This window comes from Micropterus salmoides, unplaced genomic scaffold (assembly GCF_014851395.1).
Source record: "Micropterus salmoides isolate LMB-PRFRI ecotype aquatic unplaced genomic scaffold, ASM1485139v1 Ms_hic_scaffold_8, whole genome shotgun sequence".
Lineage (NCBI taxonomy): Eukaryota > Metazoa > Chordata > Actinopteri > Centrarchiformes > Centrarchidae > Micropterus > Micropterus salmoides.
In genome coordinates this window covers 27,846,897-27,873,111 of record NW_024044570.1, presented here as the reverse complement: position 1 = coordinate 27,873,111, position 26,215 = coordinate 27,846,897, and the positions used below count along the sequence as shown (strand labels likewise).

At 39.4% G+C, this 26,215-nt stretch overlaps 1 protein-coding gene and 1 pseudogene across 1 annotated transcript; both read left to right on the top strand.

Moving 5' to 3' along the window:
* Positions 1-2,049: 2,049 nt before the first annotated feature.
* On the top strand, positions 2,050-8,611 carry ndufa9a (NADH:ubiquinone oxidoreductase subunit A9a). The gene is made up of 11 exons (XM_038706418.1): positions 2,050-2,197; positions 3,337-3,510; positions 3,896-3,993; positions 4,083-4,174; positions 4,353-4,494; positions 6,423-6,525; positions 6,728-6,798; positions 7,322-7,398; positions 7,800-7,895; positions 8,160-8,226; positions 8,342-8,611. Exons 1-11 carry the CDS (start codon positions 2,101-2,103, stop codon positions 8,510-8,512), a joined length of 1,188 nt encoding a protein of 395 aa, XP_038562346.1. The 5' UTR covers positions 2,050-2,100; the 3' UTR covers positions 8,513-8,611.
* A 7,465-nt stretch (positions 8,612-16,076) lies between these two features.
* On the top strand, positions 16,077-25,997 carry LOC119894437 (annotated as a pseudogene).
* Positions 25,998-26,215: the final 218 nt, after the last annotated feature.

Sequence of the window (26,215 nt, the reverse complement as noted above, 5' to 3'; positions counted from 1 at the left end):
GCATTTGCTGCACAGTGCTGCCACCTTCTACTGTGCTATGTCATTGAACCATTACAGCTTTTTTCTGTTTGCTTAGGCACAATTTCTAAAACTATAGGCTATTTTTGCAAAACTCTACACACTAATCACAAACAAAACATCATACATCTCTTGCAAATGCCAACAATTCTCACAAAACTCCTCAATCTGAAATTGTGTTTTTGTATCAATACAGTCCACACAAACATCTTTGAATAAGCACATGAAGCAACAACTATGCGCTGATGGTAAAAATGAAAAACACTTGTGGCTTTTGCATTTTCTCAGTGTAGTGTATAGCAGTTTGCATTAAGGTTTTGTCATGCATGTAATACAGTAAAACTCACATACACACAGGTGCCCAAATGTGTAAAGTATGGATGTGTGTTTCTCACTTCTTTTACATGAATTGAGTTTATTTTGAAAATGACTCTGTACAGCAGCTTCACCCAATGCAGAGAGACTCTATGTGGTGGTACCAGTATGTTCTCTGAGTGTGATGCAGTCACTCCGGCTCTGGGGTGAACAAACAACTTGTTCCACGAGATGCTGGTTTTCTTGCTTTTAAAAGAGTTTGAAGAGCTTTGCAAGAATGGTTTGCTTTTGCAAGAGATGTATGATGTTTTATTTTTTGATTAGTGTGTTGAGTTTTGCAAAAATCGCCAATAGTTTAAAAAATTGTGCCTAAGCAATCAGAAAAAAACTGTAAACAGCAAGTTGCAAATCCTGAGTCCTTTAGAATTGATTGAAATACATTTTTAAAAGCAATTTTTTTATCAATTAAAGGTAAAAACAAACATTTATAACCCCTCCACACTGATTAAGGAATGTTTTATTATAGTTTTTTCTGAAAGCATACCTAATTTTTAGCTACACACATATACCATCTTAATTTCTAAGAACCAATTGAACACTGATGTGCTCAGTGTAAAACATTATTATGAATGCCTTATCAGGATATATGGTGGGGAGATAAACTACTGAAAAGTGTGGGAGAACCAGTTGCTGACCATAGCATGACAAAGTACCTGGGCTGCTCTGAGCCATCTATCTGGTCTGGCAGAATGAGCATATTGTGTAGTGTATCGAGGAATGTGATAAGACAGGCAGTGTTGTAGCGGCCAAGGGTGGCATAGTGATGGATGAAGCTGTGGTGGTCAATGCCTGCAGACACAGTGATTTTGCTTCCTTGCTGGCCAGGGACTTTGACAATAGCACAAGCATCAATTGTGGAAATGTGGATATTTGACTCTTTCTGTGTTCCTTTCGAATGGCACCCCTTTAGAGCTACTTCATCCTCATCTGGTTTCGGCGCATGACATGGTCCAGTATTGATAAACTCACTCTGTCAACATTTTGGAATATGTCATTGCGTTGATGTCTATGCTTTTACTTTGTATTTGCTTTGGTGTTATGTTGTTGTTTTCTAGAACCATGTTAATGATTTCAGGCTCCTGTTAAGGAGACAGAAGGTGTTCCCTACCACTTTGTGGAGGTAATCTTTCTGTTGTGCAAAAGATGCAAATAAAGTAAAATAATGTAAATACTGTGAAGGTAGGAATACAGTTCCCAATCTCATCAGAGATAATGGCTCTTTTGGTCTTGGTCTTGGTCTTGGTCTTATACCCATCCTCCTCCACCCCGTCCTCCTTCTCTTAGTCTCACTCCATATGTTCCATATGAAAACAAGAGATTGTATTCATATCTTGTGTCAAATGGTGAGAATTCTGTGCTCAGGGAATGTGCTTGTATTTTAGCAGAATAGGTTCAGTGGGTTGGTACATTAATTACAGGTTTACATTTTAGTGTTAGTGTGTAAACCACTGAAAGAAACAGTAAGTGAAAACAGAAACTGACAGTCTGTGCAATTCTCTGAACTCTCTCAGGCCTGCCATAGGATGTCATATGATCTTGCCAGAGACATTTCCATGCATTTAAATACTTGTGTCCGCATGACATACACACATTCTGGATACGTTCTGTATTGTTAGGACCACATCTTTAAAATCAGAGGTGTTTTTAGCATTGTGTGCGCGCAACTCTACAGATAACGTTACTACTGTAGCGCTGTCGAGAATTGACATGCGTGTATTTTGGCACACAAAGTATGCCGTAGTCGGAAAGATGGCGACCGTGGCGCTGGTTAGCCGTCCTGCGAGTGTCCTTCCAAAAATTTCAAGTGAGTAGTGTCTAAACAGTAGGCATTTCTCAATGACATAAACATGTTAGAGTACGATGTTGTGGTTTCAGATATTCACACCTAGCTACTCTAACACGGGCTCACAGTTAGACCCAAGACTCGGCTCGAGTGACCTTGCTAACCGGTTCGGCTAGTCACCTGCTAGCTAGGGATTAGCTAGCTATTAGCTCACTTTGGACCGTTTCAATAATTGTGTCACCAGCTATCTGACCACCACGTTACCACCCGCATCACTATGTGCATTAGCGTTAATAAATGAAGGGTAATGCGTTAAATTAAGCTGAGGATCAGCCGCTGTCTTTTCCGGTGGAAAACTTGACGTGGCCTCTGCTATAGTGGCTCAAAACAAAACACTTGGTTTATGAACATGAATTAACGCCACGATATGTTTTTACCCTGGAAAGATATCAACATTTTTATATATATATGACTAACTGATCTGTTTTACAGTGACAAGGGTATGGTACATCGACATTGCATGTAACGTTACAGGCGTTTGTGCAGGGACCCCGAGGTCGCGTTAGCTCCTGTCTGCTCTATGGTTCACAACAGCTGAGTTTCATTAACATTATTATGTGATGTGGATATATACTATTCATCCACTGGCATATTCAAAGGTTCCTGTTATGAATTGTATTATTCCTAAAAAAAAACATCCAGAGTTTTAAGATGCCTTTTTGCTCATGTGTTGGTTAATTTCATCTGGTCAGTGCATACAGTAATTTCTTCACCACTAGTCTACAGCTAGTTTGTAGTGTGTAAAATACAGTGTAATCAAATAAATAGTGACATACAGCACCACAGCAGTACAATGTTCAGTGTTACATATTAAGCATGGATAATTACAATTTTAGCAGTGTTTCTAATACCTGTCCCATTTATACAACTTTAAATGACAATAAGATTTAGTAACAACTCAGTAAGTGTAATGCCATGCAATTTGAGAGCACTCCAAATAAACTGTAACACTGTTTCAATAAAAAACATTGTAACCTCCATAAAGGAAATATGTTTTGCTTAATTAGTTTCAGCAAGGTGCACCTAATGCTGTGACAACTGAGTGTATCTTACTGCTTGACTCGGATCATAAGCTGCCTGTGTCCCTCTCTCCTCTTTAGGTAGCTGCTCCCCTGCTGTGTTGTCAGCTGCATCCATCTCAACAGTCCAGCAGAGGAAGCTTCACCATGCTGTTGTCCCCAAAGGGAAAGGAGGACGCTCCTCCTCCAGTGGAATAGCAGCAACGGTGTTTGGTGCCACAGGTTTTCTGGGCCGATACGTAGTCAATAGGCTGGGTGAGTTACAAAAAATATAGCATAAATACTGACCCTAACTTATATGCAAACTAGTTTACTACTCTAATAGTGCTTGTAAACATCACATCTGATGAACAATTTTATTTGTAATGTTGTCTTATTTGCTGTTAACGTGTCATCCCATAAGAGGTCTTACTCTAACATTGTTTGAATTGGGTTTTATTGAACTCGATTGTCTTTAAATCATAAGAAACAAGATTTCTAAGCACAGTTGGACATTGTAATTGAAGCGGCTGTGAAGTTGATGTATTTATATTATTGCTATCAATTTCCGATTTATCGATTTTAAAAACAATTCCCCCTAAAAACTGCTAATGAAACAAACATGATATTGTATTTGTTTATTTACTGATGATTTCTACAGGTCGGATTGGCTCTCAGATTGTAGTCCCTCACCGCTGTGATCAGTATGACATCATGTACTTTAGGCCCATGGGTGATCTTGGACAAATAATTTTCATGGTAAGATGCATACGGGCACCTTGCAGAAATGTTGCATTTAGAGCCGTAAATTAAATGCTAATGTGTTGTGTCTGTCTTTCTTACTGCAGGAGTGGGATGCCAGGAACAAAGACTCCATCAAACGGGCTTTGGAGCACTCTAATGTTGTCATCAACCTAGTGGGAAGAGAGTGGGAGACATGGTAAAATGTCTTAAAGCATCTGATTTATCTGATATTATGTTGTTCACATTAAATAGAATTGTATTTATTTGACATTTTGGAGATGTAGGTATAGGTGAATTTTGGAGTACATTGCTGAATAGCTGTGTAAATTTTAGCAAGTATTCACAAGCAAGTATTTCTCCTTTTTTGTGTAAAGGAACTATCGCTTTGAGGATGTTTTTGTGAGCATCCCACAGCAGATTGCCAAGGCAGCCAGAGAGGCCGGCATCACAAAATTCGTCCACATGTCTCACCTCAACGCTGACATACGCAGCCCGTCCAAATACCTGAGGAACAAGGTAGACGGCTATTTCTCCACCCACATACTGCACATCTCTCTTACTCAGGCCCCATCCACACTGCTCCGTTTTTGTTTAAAAACAGAGTTTTAAATCAAATACGATCTCCGTCCACACCAGTGTTTTAACTGTATATCAGAGCTGATATTTGTCTATATTAAAACTACTGAAAACGCACATCTAGATGCTGTTCATTTACTGAGCATGCGCGTGCCGGTGTAAACATGAAGCAGATGGCCTGTTCCGTAGTTACAGAAGATTTGGCGAAAGAATAAAGTTATGCAGACGAAGAATCACACCAGATTTTATTTTGTATGGACCAATAGCAAGCTGGAACTATTACTGAATACAAAGTCAACGGTGACTTGCACAGTACAAGTGTAAGCTTTAAGTGTTATTTGCACTGTACAAAATATTTTCATAAAAATACCAAATCAAAAACTCCTGTACTGAGACACTACCCAGAGTTTTAAAATGAAAAACAGGGTGTGCGGCATTTTCAGACTTCTCCGTTTTCGCTGTTTTAGTCTGGACGGGAGGTCCAAACGTAGCAATAGGTCTCCAATTTAAAACTAAAATGCAGTAGTGTGGATGTGGCCTCAGTCAAACTACGGTATCTGTGTTTCTGTTGAACAGTATATACGCTCACCGGTCACTTTATTAGGTACACCTTGCTAGTACCAGGTAGTACCCCCTTTTGCCTTCAGACCTGCCTTAATTCTGTGAGGCATACTTTCAACAAGGTGTTGGAAACATTCCTTAGAGACTTTGGTCCATATTGACATGATAGTATCGCGCAGTTGCTGCAGATTTGTCGGCTGCACAACTATGATGGCAATCTCCCGTTCCACCACATCCCAAAGGTGCTCTATTGAATTGAGATCTGGTGACTGCAGAGGCCATTGAAGTACAGTGAACTCATTGTCATGTTCAAGAAACCAGTTTGAGATGATTTGAGCTGTGTGACATGGTGCATTATCCTGCTGGAAATAGCCATCAGAAGAAGCGTACACTGTGGTTATAAAGGGTTGACATGGTCAGCAACAATTAAGTCAATTGGTACTAAGGGGCCCAAAGTGTGCCAAGGAAATATCCCTCACACCACTACACCACTACACCACCACCCAACCAGGCTGAACCATTGATACAAGGCAAGATGGATCCATGCTTTCATGTTGTTGACGCCAAATTCTGACCCTACCATCTGAATGTCGCAGCTGAAATCGAGACTCATCAGACCAGGCAACGTTTTTTTCAATCTTCTGTTGTCCAGTTTTGATGAGTCTGTGTGAATTGTAACCTCAGTTTCCTATTCTTAGCTGACAGGAGTGGCACCTGGTGTGGTCTTCTGTTGCTGTAGCCCATCTGCTTCAAGGTTGGATGTGTTGTGCATTCAGAGATGGTATTCTGCATACCTTGGTTGTAACGAGTTATTTGAGTTACTGTTGACTTTCTGTCATCTCGAACCGGTCTGCCCATCCTCCTCTGACCACTGACATCAACAAGGCATTTTTGTCTACACAACTGCTGCTCACTGGATATATTCTCTCTTTTTTTCGGCTCATTCTCTGTAAACCCTAGAGATGGCTGTGCGTGAAAATTACAGCATATCAGCAGTTTCTGAAAAACTCAGACCAGCCCGTCTGGCACCAACAACCATGCCATGTTCAAAGTCACTTAAATCCTATTTCGTCCGCTTTCTGATGCTCAAACTTCAGCAAGCTTTGCTTTGAACTTCAGCAAGTTGTCTTCACCTTGTCTACATGCCTAAATAAATTGAGTTGCTGTCATGTGATTGGTTGTTTAGCTATTTGTGTTTACAAGCAATTGAACAGGTGTACCTAATAAAGTGACCAGTGAGTGTACATGTTTAAACCAGTGTATTTTAAAGGGCACAGAAGGTTAATCTTTGATCTGCTTTACCAAAGGCTGTAGGAGAGACGGCAGTGAGAGATGAGTTTCCTGATGCCATCATCATGAAGCCCTCTGAGATCTTTGGGAGGGAGGACAGATTCTTCAACCATTACGCAAGTAAGACATATCGTTTGTGTGTGTGAAACAGATCATGAATGCGGCCATAGATTAAGATCATCAAGTATGCTGTGTGATGGGTATTTGAATTTCTTTTGACCATTTCAGTGTTCCACAGTGCTGAAAATGTTTCCTTTGGTACAAACATTGAGCCAGCTGCTACCAGTGAAAATTTAATGTGATTGCTCTTATCCTTTTTCAGACATGCGCTGGTTTGGCAATGCTATTCCACTCATATCAATGGGGAAGAAGACAGTGAAGCAGCCTGTCCATGTAAGTTTATTGAAAGGAAATCTAATATTTTCCCTTTCATAATAAATTCAAACTTCAAATTCTGTCATTTGCGTGTTATTTACAATTTTACAAAACATCATTGCCAGAACAACAAAAACTGATTAGCTAGCAGCTGCACAGGGCAGATTCTGTGTGCTTGACCATCGCTGCCCTCGGGCCAACTTTGAATGGCTGTCCACAAACATTCGGCCTTTAAGTTGTTACAGTGTCATGTAGGGCTGCAGCTAACGATGATATTAGTATTTGAAGCTTCTATAGATTATTTCAACGATTCATCGCTAGTCTCATGTGACTATTCGCATTGAGGATTTAAGGGCAATGGCATAATAAAATATGACACATTCAAAGCTTCATTTGAATGCCCCAATTGAAGCTTCAAATGTAATAAAAAGTGACATTCCACTTTTGTCTAAAGGAGACAATACACACTTCACACAAACACTCAACTCACTGAATGTGCCTATTAAATGAACCCAACTAAACAGTCTCTTTTCTCCCTCAGGTGGTGGATGTGGCCAAGGCCATCATCAATGCTGTCAGAGACCCTGATGCTAATGGAAAGACGTTTGCATTAGTTGGGTAGGTAGTCAGCACTCAGATAGATTTGCGTGAAAACCTGTGCCTAGAAGTTGAGAAAATACTGAAATTTGATAACAGATTGGACACGTACAGCACAACTAATTTAGATGTATAGCAAATATTGTGAGCATCATAATAACCATAGTTTGTAATGAGCAAGAAAGCGTACTAGTTGTGGGTGTGAGCAGAATTTTGCTTTTATAGGCTTTGTGGGCTTTATAGACTGCCCACAATTGGTGTGATTTGTTTATTTGTTTTGTTTTTTACTTAGAGTATGTGTGTATGGAAACCTTGTGTCAGCATGCGTTGGTCCATGGTTCATGCCCTTCATGTTTATCACATGTGAGCATAGATTACATAACGAGGACTCTCCTTCATCAGTGTCTTCTCTTGTTGTCTAGTCCGAACCGTTATCTCCTTCATGACCTGGTGGAGTACATCTACGCAGTGGCACACAGACCTTTTGTGCCCTACCCCCTGCCCCGCCCACTCTATCAGTAAGTGCTTTATACGGAGACGAGTCGTCTTCTATGTAACTGACAAAAGTTTTTAACCACACTGAATGCATATTTCTAAACTAACATGAAATAAGCTTACATGTATGTACTGATGGAACATGTTATACAAACAATTGAAACTCTGCTGCCACTGCCAGGGACAAAGGCAGACTGCAGCATATCATCCACTCTGCAGAGAAGGTTACCGGCTGCAATCTACTGTACTACTGTACAATCATGTGATAGCTTGTTTTTTCTTTTCAGCCTTGCTGCTCAGTTTTTTGCAATGAACCCATTTGAGCCGTGGACAACCCCAGACAAAGTCGAGAGGGTAAGGAAACCCAAGATTCTGATTTTGGTATAACTTTAAACTTGACCACCAACTGTGAAGGCTCTAATGCCAACACTCCAGATATTCACTATTGCACTGCTCTTTTATTTATAAGTTTCACACAACAGACATGAAGTACCCAGGACTTCCAGGTCTGGAGGATCTTGGCATCACTCCATCTGCTGTAGAACAAAAGGCTATTGAGATTCTGCGCCGCCACCGCCGATTCCGTTACCTGGAAGCTGACCTGGATGAGACAAAACCAGCCAAAACTGTCAGCTATTAAACTACCTGACCACTTCCCAACATCACTGAGGATGTCAGTATCTCTGATTTGCTTGGTCTTTAATTATATTCTGTACATAAAAAAAAAATTATCATCCAATGGTTATCTTGTTTTTCTTTTTTTCATCAGATACGACAATGCCATTATGAGAGAGTATTCAGCTGTTACATATTCACGTCATTTGACTTGAAAATTTTTATTGTTTTACTACACCTGAATCATGGTTGGTAATAAATCAGGAGAAACACCATTGTGCTGTGACAAATACTAAACTCTGCTGCAGTCTGCAGGAACATGGCTAATTTATTTTTAATAACATATTTAATGTTTACACAATACATAGTATGAGTAATAGAGACTGAGACACAGTGTAGAATCAACATACACATACATTTTTACATCTGCTGTGATGTAATGTAAAACAACAACAAGCACAGTAAATACAGAAGTGCACTTTGAAACCTCCATAATAGCTTGATGGTGTCAAATTAGTCTGCCTCTACAACTTAGTGAGGTACTAAGATTAAAATCGGCATTGACTCGGTTCCTATCTCAGCCTCAATAAATCATGCCCTTTTGATTTAAACAGCTAAATTGAAAGACCCAACTGAAATAGTAATTTATGGTGCATATGGTAGGAAAGTGTTATCTTTAAGATAAGGTTCTTTATTGTACTACTTGAGCTGTAAAGTGTGGAGTGAAGAGTTGCTTGGACAGTACAGAATGATGTGATCCTTTGTGAAACCACAATGAAGACCTACAATGTTTAAATTGAAATATAAAAAACAACTATTAACAACAAATATGTGAAATGTGCCAGGTTTGTGCATGATATGAAGTGATATTTACATGTGCAGAGACATTTGTATTATTTGAAAAAAGGGGGGGGGGGGTGCCTGGCAGTGGCAGCAGCGTACCAGATGGTGATAGTGGTGAGGATGGACTCAATGATGGCGGTGTAGAAGTGCACCATCATTGTCTTTGGCAGGCTGAACTTCTTCAGCTGCTGAAAGCAGAGCCAAAATCCGCAGACAGGATCCTGGCGTAGGTTCCTGGGGAGTCCAGGTGCTGGAGGATGTAGTGAAGGGCCAGGTTAACTGCATCATCTACAGACCTGTTGGCTCTGTAGGCGAACTGTAGGGGGTCAAGGAGAGGGTTTGTGATGGATTTAAGGTGAGACAACACAAGGCACTCAAAAGACTTACCACAGAGGTCAGGGCGACGGGTGTGTAGTGATGGTGGAGGCTTTGAAGCAGGCTGCACATGGCATGTCTCCAGTGAGGTGTTAAAAATGTTTAGGTTTATAGCTGGTGATCTGTCTGAACCCCCTCCAGACAGAAGCAGAGTCGTTACTTGAGAAATGGTGTTGAAGTTTCTCTGAATACAGCCGTTTTTAACATCTTGCAATGCTAAACCTGTACTTTGGCTCCTTAAGCCTGGCTCGGTCTCTACTCCAAAACACCTCTTCCTTTTCCAACCTTAGCTGTCTGAGCTTAGCAGTGAGCAAGGGTTTGTCAATGTTATAACTCACCCTGGTGCATGATGGTACACAGCTGTCCTCACAGAAGCTGATGTAGGACGTCACAGCATCTGTAAAGTTATCTAGACTGTCGGTAGCAGTCCTGAAAACATTCCATTCCCAGTCAGTACAGTTGACATACACCTGAATATACACACACTTTTAACCTCACAGGTCCACTGCAAGTAAATCAAATTTAAAGAAATTATAGATTTTTGCAAACTAGTTTTTACTACAATTAGCATCTGTATTGTTGACTGTTGATAGAACATTTTAAGTATACAGCAGAGCTTTGATTTGCAGACTGAGCTACTGAACCTCAGTTTCATCTGAAAGTTCACCTGCTGAGAAAGGCTTCATTTACACCAGCACTGTGTGTAATGTGTTAGTTTTCCCATTTCTGATCAATTTTGGTTATTTCATTTTATACTTAACTTGTAAGACCCGTGGTTGTAAAATTACAAAATCACTTTTAGCCCTCCCAAAAGCACATCTGCAAATTTTTTTTTTGAAAGACCACATTTACAAAGCAAATGTTGTTTAGCCTCACAATGCCATTAGATTATGAATTCTGGTCATAAGGCCATGAAATCATACGACCTGCGAACTTTCCTGGAAGTACATCTCTTTGGACTGGACTTCATTGGACTTAAACACTAAAGTGAGTAAAATCCCTGAAATATTTTGTGATTGTTAGAATGTCTAGTTCATGTAAATACTACGTAATTGTGTAATGCATGCATAACATTTCAGCTTATGTCTTTGTTGTAATGTAAGAATAGTTGTAAATAAAAAAAAAAAAAGGATGTGCACCTTGCAAACATTGCCCTTCTTGAATGTTCCTATACACACAATAAATCCTTATAGAAATAAAACATGATCATTTGATGGTCAACTATTTCTAAATGTTTTATATTTTTAATTCTTTCAGTTCAAGTATTTGAAATTGTTAGTAAACAGTAGGGCTGACCCCGAATAGTCGAAGACGTGATGCTTCAATGGGCAGAGGCTGATTTGACTGTCACTCTCAGTTGAAGCTTCACAGCGAAACAAGGAGCATGCCATTTTGGTGAGGTGGGTGCTCACTGTCTGATTTTACATAGAACCCTCACAATAAGTTAATATACAGAGTCTTTCAAAATAAATATGAAAATAATGCTGTAAATAAAAATGTGAGAAGTAGTGCGTAAATAAATCCAGAATTGTAACCCTGGTTCGTCAGTGCACATGTGTAGGCGTAGCATGTGTGTAGGGGCAGAAGAGGAACACTTGCTGAAGAGACGGAGCTCCAGCTTCACTGGTGTTGTGCCAAGTTGTCCGCACCTTGCGGGGCTTTGGGATAATTTGTCACCGTTGATGAACCAGAATATTTTATTGTTTTTAAATAGCCGGCTACTTGAAATATACCTGCAAGGTACCCAAGCCAGGACAGAAACCTCAGTGTTCCTCTTCAATCTGCGGTTCGACTATTTGACAAACCATCTTCTCCAGCACCTTGGTGTAGACTTCCCCAGGGTGACATGTATGATTGGCACACATCCCCTGGTCCCGTTTTTGAATAGGGGAACCATCACCCTGGTCTGCCATTCCTTGGGCACTATCAGATTCCACGCAATGTCAAATAGGAAGTCTTGCGTGTCTGTAAACAACTATGTCTCCGTTCTGTCCAGTTAAATATGGTGTGCCTCAGGGGTCGGACCCATTTTGTTTTCCTTGTATCTGCTTCCCCTTGGACATTTTATGCATAAACATGGTATTTTTCATATTTATGCTGATGACACACAAAAATGTACTTGCCTGTCAGATCCACAGACCCTGGAATGCTGAGTTCACTTAACTGCCTTTGTGAAGTTAAAAATGGATGTCAAATCAAATCCTCCAGCTGAACTCAGACAAAATAGAAATCCTGGTCATTGGGTCCCAGCAGATGGCAGTTTTGCCATCTGCTGGTTCCCTAGTAAGTCACATTAAGCCTGTTGCAAATGTAGCCAGGCTAGCCCCAGTGCCGTTAACGCTACAATAAAATACAAGCATAGTCCACTAGGGGAGTGCCGGTTGGAGGCACTACAGCCAGAGTGTACCAGCAACAATGGTTAAAATCCTAATTTCACAAAGGCAAAACAGCAGCTGACCACCTACAATTGAAAACATACATATTAAAACAGATTTATAAAAGTAATTAACAGTTATTTATCATACTCTACTTGTTGCTCCTTAAGCTTCTCGTACCTTAACACAGGGTGCTCTGTGAGGAATACTACATCACGCCACTCCAGACAGGGAACCTTGGTCTCAGCCAAACTACATAACAGGCAGGCAGTAGACTGCTGCAAAACATACAACCTCAGTCACTGGGAAACGACAATGAAAACATAAGACAAGGTTTTTACTCACTCACCTACCTAGACATCCCAGAGGGTTCATGTGGCAACAGATAGGCAGGGAAAAAGCAAAGAGGCAGCCATGATACTACAGCTGCTTTAAATATACTCAGCTAATGAGGGGGTTTGATCTGGGTGGAGCTAATTTCATGCTCCAGAAGTGCGTTCAAGAGCAAGGCTAAAAACCTATGAGCCTGCTTAGAAAACACACCCCACTACACAAAGAACCTTGGTGTTTGGTTTGATAGTAATTAAAATTTCGAGCAGCACACCACAAAGCTTGTTCAATCATGTTTTTATCAACTTAGAAATACAGCAAATATTCGATCTATGTTAACTTTTAAGGACACCGAGACCATTTTACACGCCTTCATCTCATCACGCCTGGATTATTGCAACAGCTTTTTAACTTGTTTATCACCAATAATCTACTGATCGACTCCAGACTGTCCAGAACTCAGCTGCCAGGCTTTTAACCACAACAAAGAAATATGACCACATTACTCCTATTTTAGCTTCACTACACTGGCTCCCAGTATGTTTTATAATTGACTTTAAAATTTATTGATCACTTTTAAAGCTCTTCATGGCCTCTCGCCTTGTTATATTTCCGAACTTTTAGTCCCATACGCACCAGCACGTACCTTGAGATCCTCGGGCAGAGGTCTGTTGTCTGTTCCAGAGTCTCGACTGAAAACTAAAGGGGACAGAGCGTTTGCTGTCAGGGCCCCGAGGCTCTGGAACAGCCTGCCCGAGGAAATCAGGTCGGCTGAGTCAGTGAACTCTTTTAAGTCCCTTCTTAAAACATACTTTTATAGGAGTCCCGATCTTATTTGACTTTATTTTATCCCTTTTATTTTATTGTATTTTACTTGTTTTATATTTATCTTAAACGTGTATTTTAGTCAATGTTTTCTTGCTTTTATCTTGTATTGTTTTTGTATTATTGTCTTTTGGGTATTATTGTCTTTACACTTGTTAAAGCACTTGTAACTTGTTTTTTAAAAGTGCTTAAAGATTATTATTATTATCATTATTATTATTATTATTACTGCCTGTGACCTTAAGACTGAATCTTGTGGATTGAAATTGAATTTAGAGAATTTGAATTGAGAGAACTGAAAGTGAAAGCACAGAAAGACTTGAATTTTTAGTGAGGCTCAAATACAGTTTCAGTTAAGTTTCAAGTTTATTGGAATTCAGTTTCAAACTAATAAATTTAAAGCAATTCAAATTCAGTTTTTTAATGCAATTATTCAAGTTGAGCAATTCAAATTCAGTTCTAAATGTTTCGAATTCAGCCCATACAACTTCAGTATAATTTGACTTTGAACTAAGGGTGTGCATTGTCTCATTTGTTCCTACTGGGTGGGGCAGATAAAAGACAGGGGTGTGACGGAAGAAACATAACGATATAGGTTACATTTAAATTGTTTATATTATTCTTGTTTTCGTTTAAAAAGCTTGACAGTGTCCTTCCTAATATGTTATTGCAAACATATCTTTTCTTTTTTCTTAATTAAAAATATAATAAATTTAACTTTTAGAACAGTTGATGCACATTTGCATTAGATCTGGGCTGCCTTTTTATGTAGCTACATCTGCAACCTGTTTTCCTGGTCCAACACCTGCAAAGGCCTTTAAATGGTCTCTCAGTCTAGTTCTGTAGGCTACACAATCATGGGGAAGACTGCTGACTTGACAGCTGTCCAAAAGACGACCATTGACACCTTGCACAAGGAGGGCAAGACACAAAAGGTCATTGCTAAAGAGGCTGGCTGTTCAGAGCTCTGTGTCCAAGCACATTAATAGAGAGGCAAAGGGAAGGAAAAAAGTGTACAAGCAATAGGGATAACCGCACCCTGGAGAGGATTGTGAAACAAAACCCATTCAAAAATGTGGGGGAGATTCACAAAGAGTGGACAGCAGCTGGAGTCAGTGCTTCAAGAACCACCACGCACAGACGTATGCAAGACATGGGTTTCAGCTGTCGCATTCCTTGTGTCAAGCCACTCTTGAACAAGACACATCGTCAGAAGCGTCTCGCCTGGGCTAAACACAAAAAGTACTGGACTGCTGCTGAGTATTCCAAGGTTATGTTCTCTGATGAAAGTAAATTTTGCATTTCCTTTGGAAATCAAGGTCCCAGAGTCTGGAGGAAGAGAGGAGAGGCACAGAATCCACGTTGCTTGAAGTCCAGTGTAAAGTTTCCACAGTCAGTGATGGTTTGGGGTGCCATGTCATCTGCTGGTGTTGGTCCACTGTGTTTTCTGAGGTCCAAGGTCAACGCAGCCGTCTACCAGGAAGTTTTAGAGCACTTCATGGTTCCTGCTGCTGACCAACTTTGTGGAGATGCAGATTTCATTTTCCAACAGGACTTGGCACCTGCACACAGAGCCAAAGCTACCAGTACCTGGTTTAAGGACCATGGTATCCCTGTTCTTAATTGGCCAGCAAACTCGCCTGACCTTAACCCTATAGAAAATCTATGGGGTATTGTGAAGAGGAAGATGCGATATGCCAGATCCAACAATGCAGAAGAGCTGAAGGCCACTATCAGAGCAACCTGGGCTCTCACAACACCTGAGCAGTGCCACAAACTGATCGACTCCATGCCACGCCGCATTGCTGCAGTAATTCAGGCAAAAGGAGCCCCAACTAAGTATTGAGTGCTGTACATGCTCATATTTTTCATGTTCATACTTTTCAGTTGGCCAACATTTCTAAAAATCCTTTTTTTGTATTGGTCTTAATTAATATTCTAATTTTCGAAGATACTGAATTTGGGATTTTCATTAGTTGTCAGTTTTAATCATCACAATTAAATGAAATAAACATTTGAAATATATCAGTCTGTGTGTAATGAATGAATGAATATAATATCCAAGTTTCACTTTTTGATTGGAATTACTGAAATAAATCAACTTTTTGATGAAGTTCTAATTATATTACCAGCACCTGCAAATAGGGCTAGGGTAGAATGGCTATTGAAACAAGTGTTTCAATCCGCCCGACTCCTGACTTTTAAACTTCACCAGCTTCTATGTAAACCTTTGACATTTAAAACTTCAGGATGTGTTAAAGTAGCATACTAACAAATCTGCCATGTGATTATGAAAATGGCACAATAAACACAACTTGTCATTCAAAATAAATGACCACTTGAGTGAATTTACTCTCCGTGATTGAAAACAGCTTCTTCCGTACAACTCCATGAAAGTGTGATGTATCCACCTGATTTTTGCTGTTCTGTTTTCTTGCACAATGCACGAATGAAAACAACACACAACCATTAAAAAGCTGATTATTCCAATTGGAATTAATATTGTTAGTCTATAGCCTACTATTATCTGAGATTATAATGAATAGCCTACACTACTGTTAGCCCTACTAAAACCTTAACCACAGTGGCTACACTGTACTATTGTAGCCTACTGACATTCTGCTTGTTATTTAATGTAAGAAAATTTACTAATATACTCATTTATACTGGTTCCTCCTTTAAAGTGTGGTAGTGCCTGAGGGTAAGGCAGTACCAGCTGATACACATGGCAACATGGGAATGGGGGATAGGCTACTGGCTGATTATTTCCAATCCAAAAACAGCAGCATTCCATTTTCCAACGGTCAGGTTGAACCTGTAAGTCCTGTAAAGCTAAACTAAGAGCATTGCGTGTGATCTGAGGTTTTTATTCTCTTGCTGGGGGTGATTCGGTGTGTTACCAATATGAGAGCAGTGTGGTTAAAGCGGCCAGTCCTCTTACTCGGGGGGATTGGGGTCGTCCTCTGCATAGGCATATATCTAAAGAGTGGATATGATCAAAGGACCGACAAAGGACACAGGAGTTTGTATGACCTGGAGGAAAGCATCAGCAATCTCAGTGAGTTGAGACAAGCGTAAATATTTCTCTTGTAGTGAATACAAGTTTATCCTGATCTTGATGGGTTTTTTCATCGAGTTTAGTCAGTCTGTCCTCCACTACAAATGATGAGGAAATTGAGAGAAAAATATGCACTTAACATTACAGTGACATTGTTTGAAAGTAAGTGGAATGATTCAGTAATATCAGATGAATGGCATATAGTGGAATTTTACTTTATGTTTTGTTGTCGAGTATCAATAAAATATTATCTTTATGTAGAATCAATCATTCATCTCATGGAAAATGCCTGTGTGTGTGTTTGTATTTACATCAAGTCTATAATTTTCTGTATAAAGTTCTCATGTCTCTGGCTCATTTTGCTCTCTCCCTGTGATCCTTTTATCTCAAATTTGTCAAGACAATGTACTCAGAGTGTTTGAGCAAAAGCAGGATGCCATACAGAAATTGCTCGAAGAGGACCGAGGTAGAAGGAGAGAAGCTGAAGAGGTCAAACAACCACCAGTCAAAGAGCAGCCACGGCAGGAAGTACAACCTGAAGCAAAGATCCAGGATCAAAAGGAGCCCCTCATAGAGAAAAAGTCTAAACTGTTCCCTGACTCCACCCTGTTCAAGGAGTGGGGAGAGAATCTGTCTGAGGATGACCAAAAAGAGGCACAGGCTTTGTTTGTGAAGTATGGATACAACGTTTTTCTCAGCGATCGCCTTCCTCTAGATCGAGCTCTTCCTGATACGAGAGATCCGAGGTACAAATTTCATTTCCCACAATGTAGAACCTGTTTGTCCACTTCATACACACAAAAACAACCTGTCCTTTGTACACTTAATTTGCATGTGGAAACAGACGTTTTTAAATGACCTGCCAACACAGGTGTAAAGTAAAAATATACATAAAACATAAAATTAATTTGAGGATTTATTTGTATACCAGTGTACATATATATAAATAAATAAATACTATCTGTATATTAATAAGTAGAGTAAATTTTTTGCTGATTATATCCTTCAGCTTTCTGTTCACATGGCTTGTCTTTAGATAAAGCCTTTAAACAGCAGACATTAATTAAAAATCCTTCTGTTTCTGAATAGGTGTGTGAAAAAGAGTTACCCAAAGGACCTGCCAAGTCTCGGAGTGGTGTTGATCTACCTGAATGAGGCCTTGTCTATCCTCAAAAGAGCCCTGCGTAGCATCATAGACCGTACCCCTAAAAACCTGCTGATGGAGATAATAATGGTGGATGACAATAGCTCTAATGGTTTGTTGGTTACAAATGAATCTGATTGTGCAAACAAACGTGACACAAAAGAGCTCACATAGTATTTACAGGCTACACAGATTACTGGGAGGCAAAGTGGGCTGATAATAATAGCCTGATAAGAAGAGGGGCTGATAATGTTTCAAGACATGTTTCATTGTGCAGATACCACTGCTGTCCATATTCCTACACCAGGTGTTTGTTCAAATAAAGGCAAACCACTACAGTCACAATACAGTGTTAGTTTGTCCATAAACTTAACATTAAACATTTCACAAGAGTAGTATTTATCACAGGGCTATTGTATTGAAATGTATACTGTGAGGCTGTCTATGATCTCTGTGTCTGTCTCTGTGTCTGCTTTGCATTCTGGGTCATCAGTGTAGAAACTGGACTCACGGCTTCGTCTAGACTTGCTACAGTAAAACCTATACCTGTCAAGCCTGTCTCTCTCCAAATCTCAAAATAAACGCCCACATTCTCCTTTCCATACAGAAGACCTAAAGGGGGACCTTGACATTTACGTGAAGTCCCTTGAGGAGCAGAATCCAAGTCTCCGTATTGTAAGAGTGAGGCACAATGAGCAACAGGGCCTTGCTTTCGCTAGGGCTTCTGGGTGGAGGGCTGCTACCGCTGATGTGGTGGCCATCCTGGACGCACACATCGAAGTCCATGACATGTGGTAAGAATGTGGCAAAAACAAATCCTTTTCACACCTTATGTGCAATATTTGAGGATACAGTCAGTAGAAGTCTTACATAACATTATATATATTAGTTGCAGTCGCTCTAACTCGTGTTTGTTATATCTGTTATATTGAAATTCGCTTAAAATCTTCAAGCCTACCACTTACCACCACTGTAATCACAATGTTTAGTATTTCTACACAGTTCTACTTAAGTACAAACTGACTCTGGTGAGGTGATGCCCCACATTTTAGCCTTTACAAGCTGAGAGTAATGTGCTGTTTCAGGAACGCCCTGTTTACACATGTCATGGCTCAACCTTAAACTTTTTTGCAACTGGCCCAACTGGGCCAGCGGGTTTGAAACTTACTGGCCCGAAGACAATTTTTTAATGGCCCTCCCTCCAAAAGTTATTTATCAGTGTTACAACAAAACCAAAGACTTATAAATTATGTTATTCTGATAACATGTTTAATCTGTCATTAAATACACCCTGGATATAAAAAAAACTAAACTAAACTGTAAGCACAGTTAAAATTGTAAAAAAAAAAAAAATAATAAATAAGAAGGCTAACAAAACAATTTACTTTTAAAACAAAACATACATGCTGACAGCCATTTAATAAAAAAAAATGAACACAGAGCAGCAGACACCAGTCGGCTCTCTCCTGATTGACAGGCTGCCATGGTAGCGACATGTCAATCACAAGGTAGTCCCGCCCAAAAGCATACACTGTATTATCGTCTATTTAATAGGACCAACATTTACTAAATGAACATCATGCTATGTTGAAGAATACTTGAAACTAACGACTGAGACCATAAACTCATTTAAAAGTGTTTTCTGAGGTAATAAATCAGCTGAGAAGTAGCAACATTTTACCATTATTTCTAATGGAACTCGCCCCCTGCTGGCCGTTTGAGAGAATGCAGCTTTAAGTTCAGTCTGCATTGTTTCACTTTCGACCCAGAGGTTGCCGCATGATTGAGATTAGAGAAATAACATTTGACAGCCACTCGTCGCGTAACTACAGCTCTGGATTGGACAACGGTGTGCGCCAAGAGCTGCAAAACAACTGCAGGATGTTGAGTTTCTAATAATTATTTTTTTTTAATATGTTTTGCAGTGAGTTGCTCAACTGTCCCGACGTTACTTTTTACTGGCCCCGGGCCATCGGGCCACTGTTGTTGTCGAGCCCTGCATGTACTTTACAGTACAACCACAGTCTGATCTACTGACCACTGAGCAGCTCCCCGCCTCCACAATAGCACTGATAGTCATGATTAGTCATAGAAATATCGAACCAGCAGTCTCACCAATAAAGGACCACGAGTAAAGGGCAATGACCCATTGTGAATGATACGTAACAAACTGTGTGGAGCCTTAAATTAAGGATGTTTTCTGCAGTGATGTGTAAACGGCCTCTCCTCCATTTCCTTTGCACAGGGCTGAACCCCTGCTGACACAGATCAAAGCTGACCGAACAGTGGTGGTGTCCCCTGTGTTTGACAGAGTCAACTTTGATGACCTCACGGTTACTCCATATCTTCCAGCATCACACGCCTTTGACTGGGCTTTATGGTGCATGTATGAGAGTTTTACGCCCGAGTACTACAAACTCAATGACGGCTCATTGCCTGGAAAGTAAGTGAAAGTGAAATCAATCATGTCTCGTTCTGATTTGCATATATGTCTAACAAATATAAGGCTATGGTCGTTGTAATTGTATGTTGGGTGAGGCATTCTTAATTATCATTAGTTATATTATATATTGTTATATTGATGCTGATGTACTATGTACAGTATGTTTTAAATGATACAGTAGGCAAGGCAAGGCACGTTTATTTGTAAAGCACATTTCAACAACAAGGCAATTCAAAACATAAAAGCAACATAGGGTAATTAATTATAATAATTCTTAATAAATTATAATTAATAATAAAGGTAAAAAAAAAAAAACACAATCATTTTTAAAAGGTTAAAATTAATTTTAAAGAGTTAAATTGGAAATAAAAACAGGGTAGAACAGGACAGTAAAAGTCGCAGTGCAGTGTGCGATATTGATCCACAGCCTTACATTTGATTTAATTAAAGGCAGTGGTAAAAAGTCTTGATTTAATAAAACTGACAGTTTCAGCAGACCTGTAGTTTTCGGGGAGCATAACAACTGAACGCTGCTTCTCCATTTTTAGTTTTGACTTCGGGACAGAAAGCAGACCTGTCCCAGACAACCTGAGAGGTCTGGATGGTTCGTAATGAATCAGAAGATCAGAAATGTATTTTGGCCCTAAATCATTTAGTGCTTTATAAACAAAAAGCAGTATTTTGAAATCAATTCTTTGACAGACAGGAAGCCACTGTAAAGACCTCAGAACTGGACTGATGTGATCCACCTTTTTAGACTTAGTGAGGACTCGAGCAGCAGCGTTCTGAATCAGCTGCAACTGTCTGATGGATTTCTTAGGGAGCCCTGTAAGGACACTGTTACAGTAATCGAGTCGACTGAAGATAAATGCATGGATAAGTTTTTCCAGGTCTTGCTGAGACATAAGTTCTTTAATTTTCTGCAGGTGATAATAGGCTGACTTTGTAATTGTCTTAATGTGGCTGCTTAAATTCCCTGACTACACCAAGATTTCTAGCTTGGTTTGTGGTTCTTAATATTACCGATTGAATCCGAGCACTAACTTTCAATTGTTCTTCCTTGGCTCCAAAAACAGTAACTTCAGTTTTATCTTTGTTTAATTGAAGAAAATTCTGGCACATCCAATTGTTAATTTGTTCAATATAGTTACTCAGCGCTTGTATGGGATCATAGTCCCCTGCAGTTTTCAGGGCCTGTGGGAAGAAACCTGAGAGAAGAGACATGTTGACAATTTGTAGTAAATCTGAGACCATGCATTTAGACACATTTTTGAATAAACCTGTTGGCAGAATATCAAGGCAGCAGGAGGAGGATTTCAGATGTTGTATTATGTCCTGCAGGTTTTTGTGGTTAATAGAATCAAATTGTGTCATGCTATTTGAATTGTTTGACTCAGACAGTTCCACTTCCTTTTAGGAGTCCATCCGTCATGGGTATCCTCGTTGCTGACAGGAAGTTTCTAGGAGAAATTGGAGTCCTCGATGAAGGAATGAAAGTGTACGGCGGAGAAAATGTTGAGCTGGGAATTCGGGTGAGTAAACTGCACCCATCAAGCATCAAATCCTACACCCGATGATGCATGCAGTCCCAGGGTGACTTTGCAGTAGGGTTAGGGTTAGGGTTCTGTTTCAATACATTTACCCCTCTCACTCTGGAACCTGTTAAACAGCTGAACAATGTTTGTCATCTGATAAGTCTGGAAACCCATGGATTACTCAAATGGTTTTGTCACCTGTGCCGGTAGTGGCATGTTGCCTAAAGCACACACTGTAAAATAACAAAAACAAAGTATAAATGCTAAATCTAGGGCTGCAACCTTCAATGTGGAAAAATAAGGGACACCTTACCAGCGGCTTCATGCAGAGGGGACACAAATCAAGCAAGTGATCTGGGGGTCCTCCCTCATTCAGATACGGATAGTCATTGCACCAGTACCGGTTCTTGACCAATTTTATTAAGGGGGCCAGGCTGGGGCCAGTTGTTTTGTCAGAGGGCAACATTCAATCTGGGACAAAAGAGACAGGCAATGTTCAAGCTTTCAAAATGTCTTGTTTAGTATATAATGTAATGTTTTAGGATGTTTCAGTAACTTACAGTTACTTGTTTCAGTAACAGGATCTTTTCAGTAACTTAGTTATAGTTTTATTAAATTGCACAAAAAAACATTTCTGTTAACTTTAGCTCAAGTGACAGTACATTCTTTGATGCAACACTTCTTTGTAAGGCTTAATGAACAGTTGAAGCTCTAGTGTACTAGACATTCTCTTGATCCCAGTTTGTATGTTGTATCCCACTATAACTTTTGCTAGGAAATAACAAACGTCTCCATATTCACATCTGTTATTAGTCCTGATGTGAAGTATACGCAAAATGAAATACTTAGGCCATCATCTGTGCATAATAAAGGGGGGATACGTTTTATGGCAGGTTGAAAATACAGTCTGAAATAATATTTATCCCATTATAACTTTTGCTAGGAAAATAGAAACTTCTCCATATTCACCAGGTAACTTGCCTTGCCTGTCATTCTACGTGTCATTCCCTTCCGCAAATTCTAATTTAGTAGGCCTACTTCTCCACCATGTCTCACGAGTCACAAAACGTTTTTGGTTTTACGGACTTAACAGCCTTATTTCCCCTGAACACACACATGCCACTCACTCACCACCTCCTCAAGGTGCAGGATGATCTGAAGTCTGTTTCTTCATTATATGAATTGTGGACATTTATTTTTTTATATGAATGCTATAGTTGAATGGTTCTTTGTTGCTTTAATGGAAATGTAAGATTTTGTGTTTGTGTACTAACCATATGGTTGACTATTATTTGTTTGAATACAACCAGCTTTATTTGGAGTAATTAAATTAGTGTTTGGTGTTTCTAGAGATCTGGGCTATCTAATATCCTACTAAGTGAACGTATTTAAGGTTATGATTAGGGTTATTCACTTATCGGGTGCCCAGCCTATTTTGGTAAACCTCTGCTGCAGCGTGCTGTATTGATTCAGTAAGGGATAATTCCATATTATACGGGATTGTGGCAACCCTAGCTAAATAATCATTCCATCCTGCCTAATTCAATGTTATTTTCACACAATGTAGAAGTATAACTTACATATTTGCACAATGAAACAAAAAGGGAGTAGCTAACATTTTGGTTTTGTTTATAGTCAGACACAGTAAAAAAAAAATCTGTAAAATCAGAGCTATCTGAATAAGCCCCCTGTTAGCATTAGCTGCAAGAGCTGTTTGAAAGACCATTTTTATTAAGAATTTTAAAAAATGGCTTTCATAGGAGATTTTTATAATAATTTTTAATTTTTAATAATAATAATGTTAAAAGTGTGCCTTTTTGCTCATGTAGGTGTGGACGTGTGGAGGCAGTATTGAAGTAGTTCCATGCTCCAAGATCGCCCACATCGAGAGAGCCACAAGCCCTACATGCTGGACCTGAGCCCGGCCATGAAGAGAAACGCCCTGAGGGTAGCAGAAATCTGGATGGATGAATACAAACACAACATCAACTTGGCTTGGAACTTGCCATTCGAGGTACTCAACATGTAATCAAGAACACAGGATGCAAGATGAACATTCAAGGTTTCACAAATAAAAGCTGTTCTTACAGTAGGAGTAGATATTTAGTTATGAGTCCATTTACTGTCTCTTAGCTCTTAAACTAAAGTGGAGTAATTTGAATATCTTACATCAGGGTTTTTTAAAGTCTGAGACTGCGGGCCTCCCCTCTGCAGAGCTTGGGAAGAGGCAGCCCAGAGCCCTCTTAGTTTACTTGCTTAGTTTTCCTCAATTCCTGGATACCATGATTATGTTATTTGATCCCATAGACATTCAAAATTTGAGGCAAGATAGCCTAATATTACAGTTTGACATAACGTCACAGTACACCAAATACATTTTAAAAAGTTCTGTCCTAAGGCATGTATTAGTTTATGACTCTGATAAAGTGGGGAAAAACGTTCCCCAAATAAACTATATCTCTGAACACTTTCTTTAACCAAATCAGGCTATTCTATGTGATCTCCTTTTGATAACTAATGTAATATTGTTTCACGCCCGTTCACTGAGCCTCACCTGAAACAGTTTGGAACCCCTCTGGGGAGGCCCATCTCACACTTGGAAAGCCTCTGTCTTACATTATCACAGGTAAATCATGCCATGTTCTTTGCCTCTGCAGAATCACGGAATTGACATAGGTGATATCTCTGAGAGGAAAAAACTCAGGGAAAGGTTGAACTGTAAACCTTTCAAATGGTACCTGGAAAATGTCTATCCCAAGTTGGACCCCTGGGACAACCTACTTGCCTATGGAGGAGTAAGTTTTATCTAGTGCTTTATGTGTGTGGTAGAGGAAGTACCGCAGGGTGTGTGCAACATGCATTACCACATTTTATTGGGTGTTTTAATGACTCATAATGATGATGATAATAATAATAATAATAATGACTTTAATGACCTGCCCTAGTGACTGATACTGTTTCACTAGGTTTGACACAGTGATTTATCTTTCACTTACAGATGAAGAATCTCAATGCTAGCATGTGCATAGACCAAGGCCCAGTGCCCGGTCACACACCCATCGCTTACAATTGTTACTACTATGGACCTCAAGTAAGTAAAGCAGCTAAATGCAGTTATAAATGAATGATTATAGTCTCTGAAAAGTTACCAGCCGTAATCAGAAATATAGTCTGTTTGTCATTGTAGGCTTGTTTCACTGGCCAATCTGCTTGCTGAACTTTTATTATTTTTAGATGACTTATTACCGCGCAACTGGAGAACTCTACATCGGCGGCATCAAGTCCCACAAGTACAATGACAACCGGTGTTTGACTGACATCGGCAAAAAAGAAACTGAGCCTGGCCTTTACAACTGCAAAGAGGCTATGCAGAAAGGAATGGGGATTTACTGGGACTTCACTCAGGTATGACAAGATAAACTATCACGAAAACAAGTACATGAAAGTCTGGGAAGAGATGTGGCTGGTCAGTAAAGGTCAGTGGGTCTCACCCTTAAATTATGGGGTGATTTGTAGCTTAAAAATATTGACTGTGGATGTCTTCATATTATATGATGGAATACTGTGCATCAGCATTCTTGACACTTATGTCTTTTTTAGGGCAAAGAACTGAAGAACAAAGAGACGAAAAGATGTCTGGAGATTAAAAACAGCAAACTTATAATACAAGAATGCTCTGGCCAAAGATGGGAAATCCAAAACATAATCAAACCCTTTTGAGTGTGTGTGCATGTGCGAACAACAAGAAGATCGATCGATCGATAGATCGATACTTTATTGTCATTGCACATAAAATACAACGAGATGCAGTTCAAAGCCAACCATTGAATTTAGCAGCTTCTAAACAACATGTAGTCAATAAAAATGTTGCATTATTTTTTAAAATAATATATTCAATTATTTAGTAATAAATAGGAGTGATAAGAGCATTGATAAAGAACTGAACCAATAAGGATTACCAATACAAGTGTGTCAATAAAATCCTAATGATCCCAACTCGTGAGAAAATGTCTGGCCCATCTCTGTGTCCTGGTTTTAAAATCCAGCCCAATCGAATCTGTAATTGAATAGCCCTGGTCTACAGTGATCATAGTAATATATCTTCCTTGCGACAAAATGTACATTAAACTGAATGCAGCATTGTAGACAATATTTTCTCCTTGTAATCCATGTTTCCATTGCATGGATAGGCTTTGGATATCGCTGTCCACCTTCTTAAAGGGTAAATTATTATCATAACAATTTAATAATGCATTGCATTTAAACAACACTTTTCATACACAAAAAGTGGTAACAGTAGCCTACTGGTCCTACCAGGCTGGACATGCAGTCCACCAAAATATGTATCCCCTTTATAAAGCACAGATGATGGCCTACTATCAAGTATTTTTTGGGGGGTATATTTCACATCAGGACTAATAACAGGTGAATATGGTGGCGTTTCTTGTTTCCTAACAAAAGTTATAGTGGGATACAAAATACAAACTGGGATCCAGAGAATGTCTAGTACACTAGAGCTTAAACTGTTCATTAAGCCTTACAAAGAAGTGTTGCATCAAAGAATGTACTGTAACTTGAGTTAAAGTTAACAGGAATGGGGTTTTCTGTATAATGTTATTTAATAAAACTATAACTAAGTTAATGAAAATATCCTGTTACTGAAACAAATAACTGTAAGTTTGTGAAACATACTAAAACATTACATTATATACTAAACAAGACATTTTGAAAGCTTGAACATTGTCTTTGTCTCTTTTGTCCCGGATTGAATGTGGCCCTCTGACAAAACAACTGGCCCCG

Bases quoted from the DNA above. Each gene is read 5' to 3' on its own strand.
- ndufa9a (XM_038706418.1), top strand. From the start codon at position 2,101: ATGCGTGTATTTTGGCACACAAAGTATGCCGTAGTCGGAAAGATGGCG. The intron at 4,175-4,352 runs GTAAAATGTCTT...TTTTGTGTAAAG, and splicing joins GGAAGAGAGTGGGAGACATG to GAACTATCGCTTTGAGGATG. The intron at 6,526-6,727 runs GTAAGACATATC...ATCCTTTTTCAG, and splicing joins ATTCTTCAACCATTACGCAA to ACATGCGCTGGTTTGGCAAT.